General features: G+C 40.2%; 1 protein-coding gene across 1 annotated transcript; it reads left to right on the forward strand.

Moving 5' to 3' along the window:
* Window positions 1–3,551: 3,551 nt before the first annotated feature.
* LOC117666060 (interferon-induced transmembrane protein 5) lies at window positions 3,552–6,085 on the forward strand. The gene is made up of 2 exons (XM_034418605.3): window positions 3,552–3,766; window positions 5,190–6,085. Exons 1-2 carry the CDS (start codon window positions 3,617–3,619, stop codon window positions 5,409–5,411), a joined length of 372 nt encoding a protein of 123 aa, XP_034274496.2. The 5' UTR covers window positions 3,552–3,616; the 3' UTR covers window positions 5,412–6,085.
* The last annotated feature ends 10,857 nt before the right edge of the window (window positions 6,086–16,942 follow it).

Below are 16,942 nucleotides of genomic sequence, written 5' to 3' on the forward strand. Positions count from 1 at the left end.
CAAATCGGTAGCGACAGGTTTTGAAACCTGCCCCTCGGAGGTATCCATACACTCAAGGGCCTAAGAGAATAAAACACCGGTTGGCTCTTTTTACAAAATAGAAGAGCAAGGTTAGGACTGAGGGATTATCCTCATATATCATGTGTTTAATTAAATCACATACCCACAATTGCTAATACTTCCATTACAACAGTTACACTTCAGAGGTGGGTTTCAGCAGGTTCTGACCAGTTCCGGAGAACCGTTAGCGGAAATTTTGAGTAGTTCGGAGAACCAGTAGTAAAAATTCTGACTGGCCCTGCCCCAGTGGTGGGCTGCCCCCGGTTCGCACTGGTTGTATAGAACCAGTAGTAAAACCGGCAGGAGGCCCCGCCCACTGCCCCCGAGGTCATCAAAATGCTTCTGTGCATGCACACTGGTAGTAAAGGTAAGTAGAACCCTCCCCTGCCCTGCCCCCATCTATTCTCTGCCTCCCAAGTCCCAGCTGATTGGGAGGAAATGGGAATTTTGCAGTAACCTTCCCCTGGAATGGGGTGGGAATGGAGATTTTACAGTATCCTTCCCCTGCCACGCCTACCAAGCCACACCCACCAAGCCATGCCACGCCCACCAAGCCACACCCACAGAACCAGTAGTAAAAAAAATTGAAACCCACTGTTACACTTGTCTTTGCTATTTTCCAATACTAATTATGTGTCTCCTTTCCAATTTTATGTGATTTCTCCACTGACATTTTTTCTGCTTTAAGTTTAAATCTTTATTTTTTCCAGGCAACTTGTTCATTTTTCAAGGGTGATTAATAACCAGCACCAGATATGCAAGATCTATACAGCAAAGATTCCATTAAAGTATCTTCTTTAAGACATGTCAAACAAAAGCATCTATTATAAAAAGATGAACCATTGCTATGTTGCTCAATACAGTGCATACTAAGAAAAAGCGGGGGGGGGAGCTTGCATCATGAAGACATGTCCTCCATCTTTCCTTTTTTGGCATCTCCCATGTACACTACTGCTTTCTTTTTCTGAATTTAAAAAGGCTTGCTTTTGAGATTCCCCCATGATTCCAATTTAAGGCTAGCTTGAAGTATATATTCTCCCTTGAACAAACAAACTATAGCTAAGAGAGCTGGGGGTTAGTCAGAGGGAAGGATAGGCCAATGTTTCCTCATCAGGAAGGAAGACCACCATTTTTGTACTTGGCCATTCTTCTTTGTAGGAAAGTTAAAAGCTAACTGGCTTCTCACCTTGGTCCCCTTTTCATGGGAAAATCCAGAGATAAACCCTAAAGCCAGTGCATAGTCCTGGAAAAGAAGTTGGGCTCTGGGAATGGCATTCCCATTGGAACCAGGAAATGAGCAATGTCTGGTTTGGCCTTCCTGGTCTTGCTACATTATACAATCTACATTCAATAGGGCACTTCTACAGAACATGATATCCATTCCCCAATCCCTCCAAGGCAATTTATAGTGGATCTGCAATCTTCAAAATACAGAGACTGGAATGAGCAAATGGAGGTTCTCTCTCAGTGACCAGAAAGAGTTTGCTAAAACATAGTTCCTTTACTACCCGATTCACTGCTTATCTTAAGCAACAAGATTTGCCCTCTCTGAAAGAAAAAAAATAAACTGCTAATTCCATTCATGTTCCCAATACTTATTTGTCTGATCATGTTCAAAATAAATAAAGTGTCATTTGGAGCAGTAAAATTATCCAGTTACCAAGATATTCTTTCTATATTAACAATCCCATTGGATCTGTGAAAGTGACATGAAGACTTGCCCTGTGCTTCTAACCATAAATAGAGCAAGAATCTTTTAACAAAATGCATACATTTAGACTGCAGAAACTGGAAGCCAATGTAAGAGTGTTGACTTTATGTCACTGTTTCAACTTTACTAACCAAAATCACTTCACTTCCCATTCAACACACAAGGGAAATAAAAGGTAAAGGAATCCTAAGTAGCCTGTATTTTGCATGTCACTTTGTCCACAGCTAAAAAGAGAGGAGAAATAATCAGATTTCTTTCAGCCTGCTTCTCTCCTGGGTTACTCAGTGCGAAATGCAAGGCTGGCAAGTCAGATTTCCTCTTAAAGGACCTATGCAGGTGCTGAAATTCAAAAGCCAGGAAGAGGAATGAGGCACGACTTTCTTCCATCCAATGGGAAAACAGGTTGCTTGCAAGCTCTCTGGAATTTATTTCAGCCCATTCCATCAGCTGGGCAGGGTTAACATGCTCTGGATCTCAACAATTAAGCAACATCATCTTATATGAGCCAGGAGTTGTGCCTTTCCTGTCACTGCACCTACCCTATGGAATAGTCTTCTTCCCTGTGTCCTGAGATATGGCTCCAACTTGCTAGCATTTAGGGAGACATATAGGCCTACCTCTTTTTGCAGTTTCTGGGATAGAATATGGGGCTGCTTTTAAGATTATGTGAACAACTTTAGGAATCAATTGAAATCACTTAGTATGTGTGAAGGTGTGCAATTTTGTCCCACAGGTGCTTTTTTTTCAGGAGGCAACTGGTCTTTCTTGTTTTTTCTTTTGAAGATGTTTCGCTTCTCATCCAAGAAGCTTCTTCAGCTTTGACACGATAGTGGGGAATGGAAGGATTTATATTTCTTGCAGACAGCTGGTCATTTGCATCCTACTATACAATTTGGGATGAATGCCCTTTGAATGGTGTGGGAGTAGGAATGGATTTCCAGAGAAAAATGGCAGACTACAGGAACCAGGACCACTCCTCAGATGACCCTGAGGACACAGATAAACCTCCAAGTGCTTCAACGACCCTCTAAAAGGATGCAAATGTCCAGCTGTCTGCAAGGAATATAAACTCTTCCATTCCCCACTATCCTGTCAGAGCTGAATAAGCTTCTTGGATGAGAAGCGAAACATCTTCAAAAGAAAAAAACAAGAAAGTCCAGTTGCCTCCTTGAAAAAAAGTACCTTTGGGACAACCATGACCTGGATAACTGAGGATCTCTACAGGCGTGTGCAATTTTGGTTTTACTGCAACAGAGCTGTCAGGTCAGTTGCCAATCTTAGGTAAACATTACCTAAGGTTCACAGAAGTCTGGGGCCACTTCTGCAGAGTGTTTGTGGGCAAAACTCTAAACCCCAGGAAATAAACAATGGGGCAAGAGAAGACACAATGGTTGTGGAAGAACAAGAAGAGGCAATGAAAAGGACTGCAAGATCCCTTTTGCTGTATGCTGGCTCTGTCATTCACAGAAAGACCCTGAAGTGAGAAGGTGGCACTGTGAAACCTTTCCATCTTTTGCCTTTGTGCCACGTGCCTGAATTACTCTCCATTGTGGAGAGTAGTGCAATAACAACCGCAGTGATATATAAAAAAGCATTCCTTGCCCAAGTGAGAGAGGGCAGGCATGAAAACCAAATATTTCTTTTAGCCCTAGCAAGGCATTTTTGATAACCACAGTCAAACTAGAGCTGTAATTTCTTTGCTATATAAATAGACGGAGATGAAAATGTGCCTTCGCCAGGAACTATATAAAGGGCTTCCCTGGTCTGGCTCCCTCACAGACTAATCTTACTGGGAAACTGCGTTTCCTCTTTCTTTCTCTGCACTTTTGCAAAACCTGCTTGCCCATGACATCCCACGAGAAGGAACCTTCTCCCACTATAATCACTGTCAGGCCTCCTGTGGTACCCCAGGACTATTTGATATGGTCAGTCTTCAACACCCTCTATATGAATATTTGCTGCCTGGGCTTTGTAGCTTTTGCATATTCTGTCAAGGTAGGAGATCTTTTTTATATTATTATATATTGAGAGTTGCATTGGGGTTTGACTGTTTAGCTGGGATGGTCCCTGGGGAGCTAACATTTCCCAAATGTTAGCTGTGATGTTGTGCTATGGAACCTTTGTAGCTTCTGTGAAACATCTGAGTTTCATAGAGCTCCATCATGTATTTAGTTGCTCATTAAATTGTTTAATTGTAAGGGTCTAGAATCTACCAACTCTTTTAGTTTACACCAGCCAGGCAGAAACACAAAAGATAGGGGGTCCCTCAAGTAACCTGGCCTAATGACATGTAAGGCTTTATATGTGATAACCAGCACTTTGAATCACACTTGGAAGCAAACTGACACCCAGTTCAGCTCACAATCATGGGGGTATATTGAGGTATGACTATCAGTGCCTGCACCATTGCCCTCAAGGCCAGTTGAAACTTCTAAGAGTTAAGGGCAGCACCATGTAGAGCGTGTTGCAATAGTCAAAGCATTAAGTGACTGGCATGTGTGAATGGTAGGTAGACATTCCAAAAGAGTATTAGTGTTTGCTGTAGATTGATCTGAAAGATGGGAGAAACTACATATTTATGTGACAGACTACTAAAGGCATTAGAGGAAAATAAGGAGAGGAGGTAGAATAAAGAGACAGAGAAACATGTTTATGTGGGAAAAACTAGGCTACAATGAGATCAATCCTTATTTATGTTAGTTATTTTGAGAGGTGTTCTTTGCAATGAATCTGGTTTAGTCTCATTTACTGAAAAGGATTACATGATAGCACGAGCAAGAATCAGCAGAGAATTTGTGAGACAACCTTTACATCAGTATCTTTGTCATCTGATGATGAATAAATGGTGCATTTGTTGATTATGTTTAAAAGGCTGCACTCTGTGCTTTGTGAAAATGTGAGATTACAAACAACATAGGATGATAGCAGAGGTAGTGATATACAAGCAATTGGAACCAGTCAAAACACAGATGGGGAAAAAAACCCTCTAGGAACTGTTTAGAGTGTGTGGGCAAATTCTAGAGAACAATTACTATTTCATGTGGTTTTCCTTAGAAGGAAGACATGCCATGTTCCTATTCTGGTTAAAAGTAAAGAATGTTTAACTGCTGGTCTACCAAGATTAAGGACATGAATTGATTTCTCCTGCTGCCTCTTTGGGATTTCTGCATTAGATTAGCCTTCCACAAGTTAGATGGCATTGAACTGAGATATATGAAATGTAGCAACATGTCACTAAGAAGAATTATTAACATATGGATTCTTTTCCCCCCCAGTATTCTTCCCCTTAACTGTGCCATTTGTACTTTGGAAGACAGGGGAAGAGCATAAACATTAAACACAACAGCAAAGTGGTTGATATAAACTATATGTATTAAAAAATATGTTCTCAAATATTATATTTTTTCCACCCTTGAAGGCTCGGGATCAGAAGGTGACTGGGGATCTGGAAGCTGCTCATCGCTATAGTTCCAAAGCCAAATGCTACAACATCCTTGCCACAATGTGGAGTGTGGTGCTGCCATTGGTGCTCATTGCTTTGGTGATTACGGGTGTCCTTCACCTTTCAAAGCTGGCTCAGGAGTCCGTGGACTATTTGGCTTACAGACTTTTCCCAGAGGATGTTGAGGACAAAAAGTGAGGGGGGGGGAAACAAGAGTTGGGTATAACTCAAGCACTGCACAATACAAAACCTCTACCTGCTTCTGATCTGGATCTTCTGGTTCATTACAGTAAAGCATTAAACAAGCCTAGGACTCCTTTCTCAGAAAGTCCTGCAGATGTTCATCCTTGGTGTCTTTCATAAACTCTGAATTGTTCTGCCTCTACCCTGTCTCACACTTCTCTTTTTTGAGGCTCTTTTCTTCCTAGCTTTCTGTACATTCTGCTGTATCTGCACATATTTTGAGTAAGCAGACTTGCAGAATTCAAAGAAAGCAGGTAGAAAAGGTAGCCTAATAAAAAATAATTATTATAATGCTTCTGGAAACTGATTTGTATTTACAAAAATAGCCTTGTTTCTTTCAAATTACTTGCTAGTATGTTTCTATCTATAGGCTTACTATCAAGATATATTAGCTAAAACAGATTTTTTAAAAAGTTCATCTAATTTTTTTGGTACCATTTATGTATTATTGACGGTGAGATCCCAGGACAAGCGATCTGGAAATGAATAGTTAATGGAGTTTGATCAATCTGGCATATGCAGAAAACCAATGGGAGGGTTTATTTTGTTCTTGTTTTTTTTTTTTTTTTTTAACAAAGGTGTAACTTAAACTCAATAATAAAATTTCTCAACCAAGAGTAGATCCCAAATGAACTTGGTGGTATTTTCTTCTTAATAGCATTTTAAAACATCGCACAGTTAATCTATACGCCAGAAAACTAAGTAATAAAATGTTTTACCATGCATTGATAGAATAGGTGGAGAGTCTCTTACAAAAGTCTTTCCCAATTTACTATAATATTTGCTAAGTGAGGCTGAGGCAAGTCAGAAATATCTAAAAGGCATTAGCCTAGTTGGTTGCCAGAGAAAGAACATTTGTCAGCTCGGCTTTTTTAGTTAATATAGACTACAAGGTCAGCCACCATTGAATAGTTCTAAGGGTTTGGTATTGGTGGTGGGGGGCTCTCTTAGATGTTAGATTACTTAGGAGCAAGCCCTCAAATCTTCCTTAGAGCCCTATTTGGTTCCTTACCTGTTGTTGATGTCAATTTCTCTTTATATAAATAGTCCTTGATTTACAACCATTTGTTTAGTGACTGTTTGAAGTTATAATGGCACTGAAAAAAGTGACTTATGACAATTTTTCACATTTATGACCATTGTCATGTGATCAAAATTTGGACACTTGGCAACCAGTTCATATTTATAATGGTTGCAGTGTCCCGGGGTCACGTGATCACCTTTTGCGACCTTCTGACAAGCAAATTCAACGGGGAAGCCAGATTTACTTTGCAACTGTGTTAGTTAACAACTGCAGTTATTCACTTAACAACTGTGGCAAGAAAGGCCATAAAATCTTGCTTACAACTGTTTTGCTTACCAACAGAAATTTTGGGCTCAATTGTGGTCGTATGTCGAGGACTACCTGTGGTTGCTATTTAAGTACAGAACTGAGACAACACACTAGTCTTCTGTGCATTTCAGTGTTAATATAAGTAATTATTTTAATCTTGGTCATTTTTCAGCCTATGATTTATTCTAACCCAAATAAAAGAGAGAGGGAGGGAGGGAGGGAGGGAGAGAGAGAGAGAGAGAGAGAGAGAGAGGGAGAAAACTTGGATCACCTCTGTCTAAAAGTCCAGTGGACATGACAGCCCTGCTTAAAATCTGTAAGCCTTGAAGGCTCCAACTGTAATATACACTTGAAGGTATAAAATTGTACAGAATAGTGTGTGAAGCAGAAGTGTTAGGGATATCTGCTGGCAGTGCTGTCCAAAAAAAGTGAAGCTGACACATAATTGTTCAAAAATAGTGACGCTGACACATAAAAAAGAACACGGCTTTGATTATGTGGTAGTGGCAGCCATCTTGCCTCTTTGACACTCTTTATTCTTTCCCTTGGAGATGCCCTTGAGAAGAACTATTGTTACCAAGTAGAAAAGAAAATCCTTGACTGTTTAGAACAGGGGTCCCCAACCTCTGGGCTGCGGCCCCACGGCCCACTACCGGGCTGTGGCCCATTTGCAACCAGGCCGCGTGAGCGGTGGACTGGCACACATGCATGCATGCGTGTGCACACTGGCTCGCTTCTTGCATGAGTTGTGCTGTGTGCATAAGTGCTGGCCTGCAGCTCACATGGCCTGGTTCTCCTCTACCTTCCCAGCCAGGCCGCCAAGCCACAAAGGTTGGGGACCGCTGGTTTAGAGTAAAAGTGGTTACTTCCATGTGTGCTTGTGGCTGCAATCTCAGAGTCTTTCAAAACTAGCTATAGGAGAGATAATAGAATCTACTGCAAATGTAATTTGGACTCAAAATCTATTTTTTCTAAATATTCATGACTTAAATGGGCCTGTAGCTTTGACTAAATAACTTCCTTAACATACAATAAAGGCAATTTTAGGCAAATCAATCAATCATTTGTATTATACTTTTCTTTACATTATCAATGTGATGTGCTGCAATGTTGAAGCTGGATCAGGATACATCATACTAATCTCTGCTTAATAAAATGCATTAACGATGCACCTATTCCAGATCCAGATGGAGCAATTTGAATATTTGTAGTGATCCACCAGCTGGAGACTGCTGCTGTATCCTCAGACATTTCTTAACCAAGTTTTTATTATAACAACTGGCATGTGTTAACTTTCTTTCACTTAGCAAAGGAGGAAAATGTAGTCCAATTATATTATTACAGAGATATAGTACTTGCATTTATTACCAATATAGAACTATAATAAAATAACTCAAAATTCATCTACCAAGCTCTTCTGCTTTCCCTTGCCATTTTGGGCTTCTTGGGGGATGTTTTACAAAATGTCCATTGATTCACAACCTCTACTTAACATTCCTCTGAGGCTCATCCATCTTTAGATTCTTGGTTATGCCGAGGAACAAGGATTGCAATGTAGTGCAAAGCTCTGTAATTTACTGGTTTCTCTTCTCTTTTGCCTCGACCATTTGTTTTAAAAGCACTCCCTAGCATAAAATGTCCTCTTTAATTTTGGATGCACATGGCCCCCACTAGTTTGTTTGCCCTGGCTATGTGTTAGCCCTTTGACATCCTGGGCTGAAAATTTATTGCATGGCTATTTCAGGATAATAGCAGAGAAGCTGCTGTTGCTGCTCTTTGAAGCCTTTGTGGCTAATAGCTACCTTGTTTACTATTGCTGGAACATCTTACCAAGCACCATGTTTCCAGCTGTTTTGCTGGATGGTGGCAAGGAACGTGTGAGCTGTGTTAAAAGCCAATCATTATCTCATTATTATCAGCTAAATGTTGCAATCTGTGGGCATGGGAAACCATTGGGATACACCATTTGCTAACAGCTCCTTTTCATTTTCTGGTGTCTTGACTGAGCAACACAGAAGAACTGGGTGGGCAGAATTTTCAATTTACTTAACTTCTAGGTTGATTTCTAGATACTGTATCTGTGTGGTCAAAATGATTCTGGTGTATACAGGATTTAGAACTTCTGTTTAGTCAGGTTGCCTTTGAATGTGAGCTCTTCTTGTTCAGCATTTTATTAAGGCTGAAATCTTAGATACCCTTTTTTGTGAATGCAGTGGGGCTTCCTTCTGAGCAAGCCTGCAGGGTAAATGGCTGTTTATAACTAGAAATCTCCCAGAAGAGCAACTCACAGCCATTTCTACTTACATTCTCAACATATTGCCTTTTATAATGTCAACTATTATTACAAGATAGCAATCCTGAAATCACACTGAAAGAAATAACTTGCTGTGAGTGAGTGTTTTGATTTGTCCCCGTGCATTTTTAAAAGAATACAACTGTTCAAGAAATAGTAACAATTTCAACAAGCTTAAATGTTTTTTTTCCACACAAAATCAATGGAGTTTAAAAAGGACTGACATTGGATTTTGCTTCACATATATCAAACTTAGATAAGTGGCAGAACTGCTATAAGTTACATGGAGGTTCCTGCTGTCAGTCATAAAAATTACCTTAGATGGGAGAAAGATTTCTCAAATTAAAACAAATTTAAAAGGCCATTTATAATGCTTCGGTCCTACACGTTACTTCAAAGTAAATAATCCTCTCTCCGCAGCTCAGTGAAGAAAAAGATAGACAACCTCCATTCCTTGAACCTGCCCTAAAGGGCTTCAGAACAGTTGTGGGCATTTGGTGATTAAGGGACGAGCATTTCCTCTACTAAAGACAGGTCCTGAGTTGCCGCCAGCCTAATTACAGGGCACTGAAGGTTCATTTCATTCCCTTGTTAAACGTTCCCACATGATGGCTTGATGGTCACAGCAGTTCTGTGCTTTTTATGTATAAGGTCTAGTTTGAACTTGTGGGATTTGTTTGGATAAAACCAGATCTTAGCAAAAGAAAAACTGGTGTGTGAATGCCTGTTAGAGAAACATGATACTGCTTGGGTAGAAATAAGTACACAGCCAAAATAACAAGTGCCCATAATCTGGTATGAGCACCAGTTTACCTTTGTCACCAACTAACGGCAGCCTAGGCTGAAATTTCTGAAGCTGGCTTAAGAAATGACTGGGAGCAGCATGGCGAATAAGCAGCTTACCCTGCAGTACAGAACTGATAACCTGCTCAGGATCTGAATGCCATTTGTAAAAGAAAAAAAAAGGATGGCTGTAAAAGGATGCCATCGCTGGCTATTGGGGGCGAGTTATTGGCCCCCACAGATAGGGCTCGCAACTTGGGTGTCCTCCTGGATGCACAGCTGTCTTTAGAAGAGCATATAATGGCCGTGGCCAGGGGGGCTTTTTATCAGGTCCGCCTGATTCGCCAGTTGCGTCCCTTTCTGGATCGGGACTCCTTACGCAGTCACTCAGGCACTCATCACTTCCCGCCTGGACTACTGCAATGCTCTCTACATGGGCTCACCTTGAGGAGCACCTGGAGGCTCCAACTGGTGCAGAATGCGGCCGCGCGGGGGATTATGAGAGCGAGGGGGCACTCCCATGTGACACCTCTCCTAGGTGAGCTGCATTGGCTTCCAGTGGTCTTCCGGGTGCGCTTCAAGGTGTTGGTTACCACCTTTAAAGCGCTCCATGGCATAGGACCTGGGTATTTGCGGAACCGCCTTCTGCCACCGATAGCCTCCCACTGACCAGTACTCTCCCACAGAGAGGGACTCCTCAGGGTGCCATCAGCCAGGCAATGTTGGCTGGCGACCCCCAGGAGAAGGGCCTTCTCTGTGGCAGCTCCTGCCCTCTGGAACGATCTGCCCCCGGAGATACAAAGGATATTGGATCTCCGGGTCTTTTGCCGTGCTCTGAAAACTTTTCTATCAAGCAGGGCTGGCGTGAAACCCCTCCCCCCCTTTTTAGTCTTTTTTAGTTTTTTAGCTTTTAATTTGTCAATGGGTTTTAATTCGAATTGTTTTAAATTTGGGCCAAAATATGTAATTCTTTTAATAATTTTAAATTTTGTATTGGTATGTATTTTAGTTCTGGCTGTGCACCGCCCTGAGTCCACTAGGAGAAGGGCGGTATACAAATTGAATAAAATAAATAAATAATAAATAATTCTTGTAAATATGATTGAAGGCTGCCTTTGGAGTAGAATAAAATAGATTAGAGCTGGAAGGGACCTTGGAGGTCTTCTAGTCCAGCCCGCTGCTCAAGCAGGAGAACATATACCATCTCAGATAAGTGACTGTCCAGTCTCTTCTTAAAAACCTCCAATGATGGAGCGTCCACGATTTCTGTAGGCAAGCTGTTCCACTGGTGAATTGTCCTCACAGTTAGAAAGTTTCTCCTTAATTCCAGGTTGCTCTCTTTTATTAGTTTCCAACCATTATATCTTGTCCTGCTCTCTGATGCTTTGGAGAATAGTTTGACCCCCTCTTCTTTGTGGCAGCCCCTCAAATACTGGAATTCTGCTATCATATCACCCCTGATTTTTCTTTTCTTTAGACTAACCAGACCCAAAACCTACAGCCGTTCTTCATATGATTTAGTCTCCAGGTCTTTGATCATTTTAGTTGCTTTTCTCTGAACTTTTTCCAAAGTCTTAGCATCTTTTTGGCCAGCAAAATTGGTTGCAGTATTGCAGGTGTGGTTTTTTTTTTTTTTTAAATTTGATTTATATGCCGCCCTTCTCCGGAGACTCAGGGCGGCTTACAATGCGCTAAGCAATAGCCTTCATCGTTTTGTATATTTATACAAAGTCAGTTTATTGCCCCCACAACTGGGTCCTCAATTTACCTACCTTAGAAAGGATGGAAGGCTGAGTCAACCTTGAGCCTTGGCGAGATTCGAACCTGCAGTAATTGCAGGCAGCTGTTCTTAATAACAGGGTGCTTTGGACCACTGTACTACCAAGGTCTTAGTAAGTTTTTGTAAAATGGCACTAATACTTCATGTGATCTTGATTGTATGTCTCTGTTTATACAACCCAGGATTGTATTAGCTTTTTTGGCTGCTGCTGCACATTGCTGGCTCAGATGATCATCCACTAGGATTCCAAGGTCCCTCTCACAGTTACTGTTTTTGAGCCAGGTCTTGCCTAATCTATACTTATACATTTGATTTTTCTTGCCTAAATGTAAACCTTTCCTTTTCTCCACATTAAATTTCATTTTGTTGGATATGGCCCATTCTTCAAGTTTGTCAAGATCTTTTTGGATCCTGAATTTGTCTTCTGGGGTGTTGGCTATTCCTGCCAGTTTAGTATCATCTGCAAATTTAATGAGTTCTCCTTCTATTCTCTCATCTAAGTCATTTATAAAAATATTGAAGAGTACTGGGCCTAAAACGGAGCCTTGTGGTACTCCACTGCTTACTTCTCTCCATGTGGATGTAGTACCACATGAGAGAAATAGACAAAACTCCATTATGATTTGTCCTACATGAGTGGGGGGAGGCAGAGAAGGAGAAAGGTTATCCTTGAATGTCGGAAAAGTGGACATCTCCCTATGAATCAATTTGAATAATCTGCATCTATGGGAAGTGCTTTGTCCTTAGCAAAAGAGAGTGGACAGAAACTATGGCAAAATGCTTTACTAGTGCAGTAACAACAGAGACAATATGCTCCACTTCTTTACATAGATGCTTTGAGTGTTCAGGAATTTTAGAATATCCCAAATGCAGCATAAGGGAATTTGTTGTAAGAGATTTTCATATAAAAATCAGCTGATGTTCATTTAGGATAAAAAATTCACCTGGAAGGCAATCTAAAGTCCATCATTGGAAAAGGAAAATGTCTAATTCCAGCGTGACAGGGAGCAAATTTCATAATGCACAATGAATAGCCATTACAAAATCTACATATATTAGATGTGTTAATTATGCATTTTAAGTCACTACTTGTAAGTGAGAAATGCAGTTTTGAGTCATGGAGTCTGATCCACTTGTAAAATATTTGGGATACTGGGACTCATTCAGAGGCTCAAAGTATTCGATCTTGTCCAGATTATTCTTCATTGCAAAACAACCTCCTTCCAGATTGAAGAGTAAGATATTGCTATATCCAAAGTTAGTATACATTAGCAGATATGACCAAAACCATATTTAAGGTACATAAAAAATAAGCTGGAATCCATCACAAGTAAGTGGCATAAAACACTTTATAAGAGAGGAAGAGATGAACATAACCGAAATAAAAGTTAAAGAGGTCTCTTTGTCCAAACTGTGGTCTTGTATAAATTCCCAGGATGCAAGTTAGAAATAATCGTATATGATAAAGATAAGGTTGTTCTTTCCCTAAGTCTAACAAGATATGAAAGGAATAGAGATGTAATACATGTAAACCAGACTGGTGCTTTTTAAACTTGGCAATTTTAAAATGGGTTGACATCAACTCCCAGAATGCCCTAGTCAACATGCCACTTGGGGAATTCTTGGAGTTGAAGTTCACACATCTTACAGCTACCAAGTTTGAAAAAAACTGATGTAAACCAACATAAGAGAAATGCTACAGTCTCCTATAAATGAAAGAGCTTTTTCTGTTGCTTCTTACAGAGGAGTTCCCAATTAGATTTGTGAGTGATCAAAAGTTCTTTTTACAGTAAGCCAGGAGAGAATGAGGCAAAGCTGCCAATAACCCCCCCCCAAATCTGGGTCTCCTCCATCTCCAATCAGGAAAACACAAAACCACCAAAATTGAGCAGAGATGAGCAGCAAGGGAGGGATGCTGTACTACAAGACATTTCTACAAGGACTGACTTGGAAAAATGTTATTCCAGTTAATGATCTCAGTGCACCTATCCTTGAAAACTCTAAGAATGGCAGTAGCTAGAATTATTCTGGTCCAACTGCCCTTCCACCAAAAGTAGAAGGTGCCATTTCCAAGGTGTTATTCCCAAACTACAACCAATGAAGGATCAGCTGCATCAAGGACTTTATGCTACCAGCACTTGGCTGCAAGATGGCACTAAACCAACATAATAAATTACTCACTAGATTGTAAACTTTTGTCTTCTCCTACTTGGAGTATCCTGCAATTACAGATTTAATAAAACAATATTCTTTTCAGCTTTATTGCCCTAAATTAGGTCTGAGAGCAGTGGTGGGTTGCCCCCGGTTCGGACTGGTTCACAAGAACTGGTAGTAAAACTGGTGGGAGGCCCCGCTCACCGCCCCAGATGTCGTCATTGCTGATCTGCGCATGCACAGAAGCTTCACACCAGTGCGATCCCATTGAGAACCAGTAGTAAAGGTAAGTAGAACCCATCCCTGACTGAGAGGACTGTTTTCCTACCACCTCATTAGTAAAAAGCTATACTTTGCTTCTCATTAAGGTGTGACTGTAATCTTGGAATCACTTCAGCTGAATATTTAAATATATATTTAGATAAACAAAGAGAATATTCCTACCCAGCTAGAGTGAGTCCAAGATTAGTCATATATATATATATATATATATATATATATATATATATTGCAGTCACTAGCTTTGCATCCCATTTTTTTTCCTAAATTTTTTATTGAAAATTATTAAAAATTACAGAAAAAAGTATAGCAATATGGATAGAATTGCAGAGAGTAATATAATACATATAGAGTTTTAAAGTATCAATTTTCACCTAGAGATAGTACAAACCTCCATTAAACCAACTCATCAAAAAAAAAAAAAAGATTATCCAGAAGAAAAAATTCTCAACTGCCATGCAATGCTCCTATAAATATTTACCCACGTTCACACTAAGATTAATATTTTACATTCTTTTTAAGATTTCTTTTCTTGCAGCCAAGCATACCACCTGTCCCAGCTTCTATATAACCCCAATTCTTGTCTATCTCGCAAAAGTCCAGTAAGCTTGTCTGCTTCTGCACAGTCCATGATCTTTGCGGTTAACGTAGCCTCCGATGGAGTATTTTTGGATTTCCATTCTTGCGCAAACGAGATCCTGGTTGCAATGATGATGTGGAGAGTGAGATACCAATTAGATTTGTTTAAGTTCTCTGGTTTCATGCCTAGTAAAAACGTTTCCGGGTTCAATTCTATCCTACATCCTATGATTTCTAAAATCCATTTTTGAATTCTAGCCCAATATTCTTTTGCTTGGGGACAGGTCCACCAGCTATGAAAATAAGTTCCCATAGCGGCGTTGCATTTTCAACAAACCGGAGAGGTTCCCGGGAACATCTTCGATAATCTAGCCGGAGACAGGTGCCATCTATACAGCATTTTGTATATATTTTCCTTATAGGAAACCAACGTTTAGTTTTAAGGTTTTCCCCCAAATTTCTTCCCATTTTTCAAGTTCAATTGAATATCCCAAATTTCTTGAATCTTGGGGAAGAACAAGATTAGTCATATAGATAACCATCCATCTACCCAGAACGCCAAGCTGCAAGCAAAACACAAAACATAGCCATACATATAAATCCAATTTGTATGCTGCACAAAGCATTATAAACCCTTTCTTCTTTGTGATGCATACGGTAAAGAGCAAGAAAACCATAGAAGAGCACATTCTATGTAATTAACAACTTTTGCCCATTCAACACCATGCTGTTTATAGGGTGTCTTTTCCCTGGCTCAATACACTAAGTTTTTGTACTGGTTTATTTATATATTACTCCACCATAATTACAAATCATAAGTTTAGGAATATTTTGTTACCATAACATTTTTACATCTTGTACAGTATACAGTAGTATATAATCTTTCTAGCATGGACTACATCAATTAAATTGTACTACATCAATTAAAAAAAACCACAGTGTAGAACCATAAATACTGGTATATATTTTAAAAAGGTGGATAAAATAATATACATCAAGTCTGGGTGACTTGAAACAGCTTTGATCAGCTAACATTGCAATAACCAGAAAGACAGCAGCTGACTTTTCAAGAGCCAAGTTGCTACTTCAAAGAGGATGTTTTTCGGATTTTTATCTTCAATCTATAGGGGATCTGGAGTTAGGATCCAAAGAAGTTGTGCTGTCTGAGGAATTCTGGGAGCTGAAGTCCACTAGTCTTAAAGTTTCCAAGGTTGGAGACTCCTGCAAAAGCCTTGCTCCAGGCTTTAAAACTGAAGAGCAGGATCGCTGGCAGCTCATGATGGGATCAGACTGGGATAGCCTCTTGTGTGACCCATGATGAGAACCACAGTCTCACATTCTCCAAGGCTATAAAAATCCAGCTGCTTGGTGAGCTTCTGTTGAATGGTCTTCCTTCTTGAAGCAGGATAGTTGGGGAAGAATAGTTGCCTGTGGTTATTCCTTCAAGGAAGTCCAGAATTGGCCACCAAAATAATGAGTACTGAAATTACTCTTATTGGAGGGATATGGTAATCTTGCAATTCTGAATGGGCTTCCATTCTCCCATGCTTTTATTTTAAGAGAGAACTAGGAAGGATTTGGTCTGAGAACCCTTACTCAAATATAATTCTCACAGCACATTATATCTATGGGCCTCATTTAGCAACCATAAAACTTACTTATATGTTTGTACATGCACACAGCAGAAATAATAGCTATGCAAAAATGCATGCAATGTATCTAAATATATATTTAACCTATCTACTGTAGTAATCCAGGCAATCTCAAGCAAGAAGTCGCATCCACTGCTTAAAAGTGGATACTTAGAATCTGAAATGGATTGGCAACCTGTGGAGTTGCCAAAAGCATAGGAACGTGATGCTAAATAAGTTTTGAAAATCTCCTCTTGATCATCATCAGTTTCTGAACCATTTTTAAAGGGAGCTCCATGGAAGATGGATTGCAGAAATCTAAAGAAGTTAGGAAAAAAACTGCTTACTTTTTCTTCACCCGAGGAAGCAAGTGGAAGCCCGTTTGCTGCACAGCAAATGAGCAAGATTGGACAAATGAAGTTGCAGCTGTGTCTTCCTCCTAGCTGTACTGGAGAATGGAAAGACACAGGCCTGACTGCCATCCTGCAAACTGGCATCCAGCTTCCCTACGCTGGTCGCATTTCCCAACAGTGAATTCCCAAGTATTACTGAACCATACAGCTCACCTCCCACATAGTCACTATAGTACTGTACAATCAAAAATCAGGAATGCTGCAAGCTATTGCCCACAACCCATGTCAAGGTTTTCACAGG

This window comes from Pantherophis guttatus, chromosome 1 (genome assembly GCF_059756535.1).
Source record: "Pantherophis guttatus breed Tessera chromosome 1, ASM5975653v1, whole genome shotgun sequence".
In the NCBI taxonomy this organism is placed as follows: Eukaryota; Metazoa; Chordata; class Lepidosauria; order Squamata; family Colubridae; genus Pantherophis; species Pantherophis guttatus.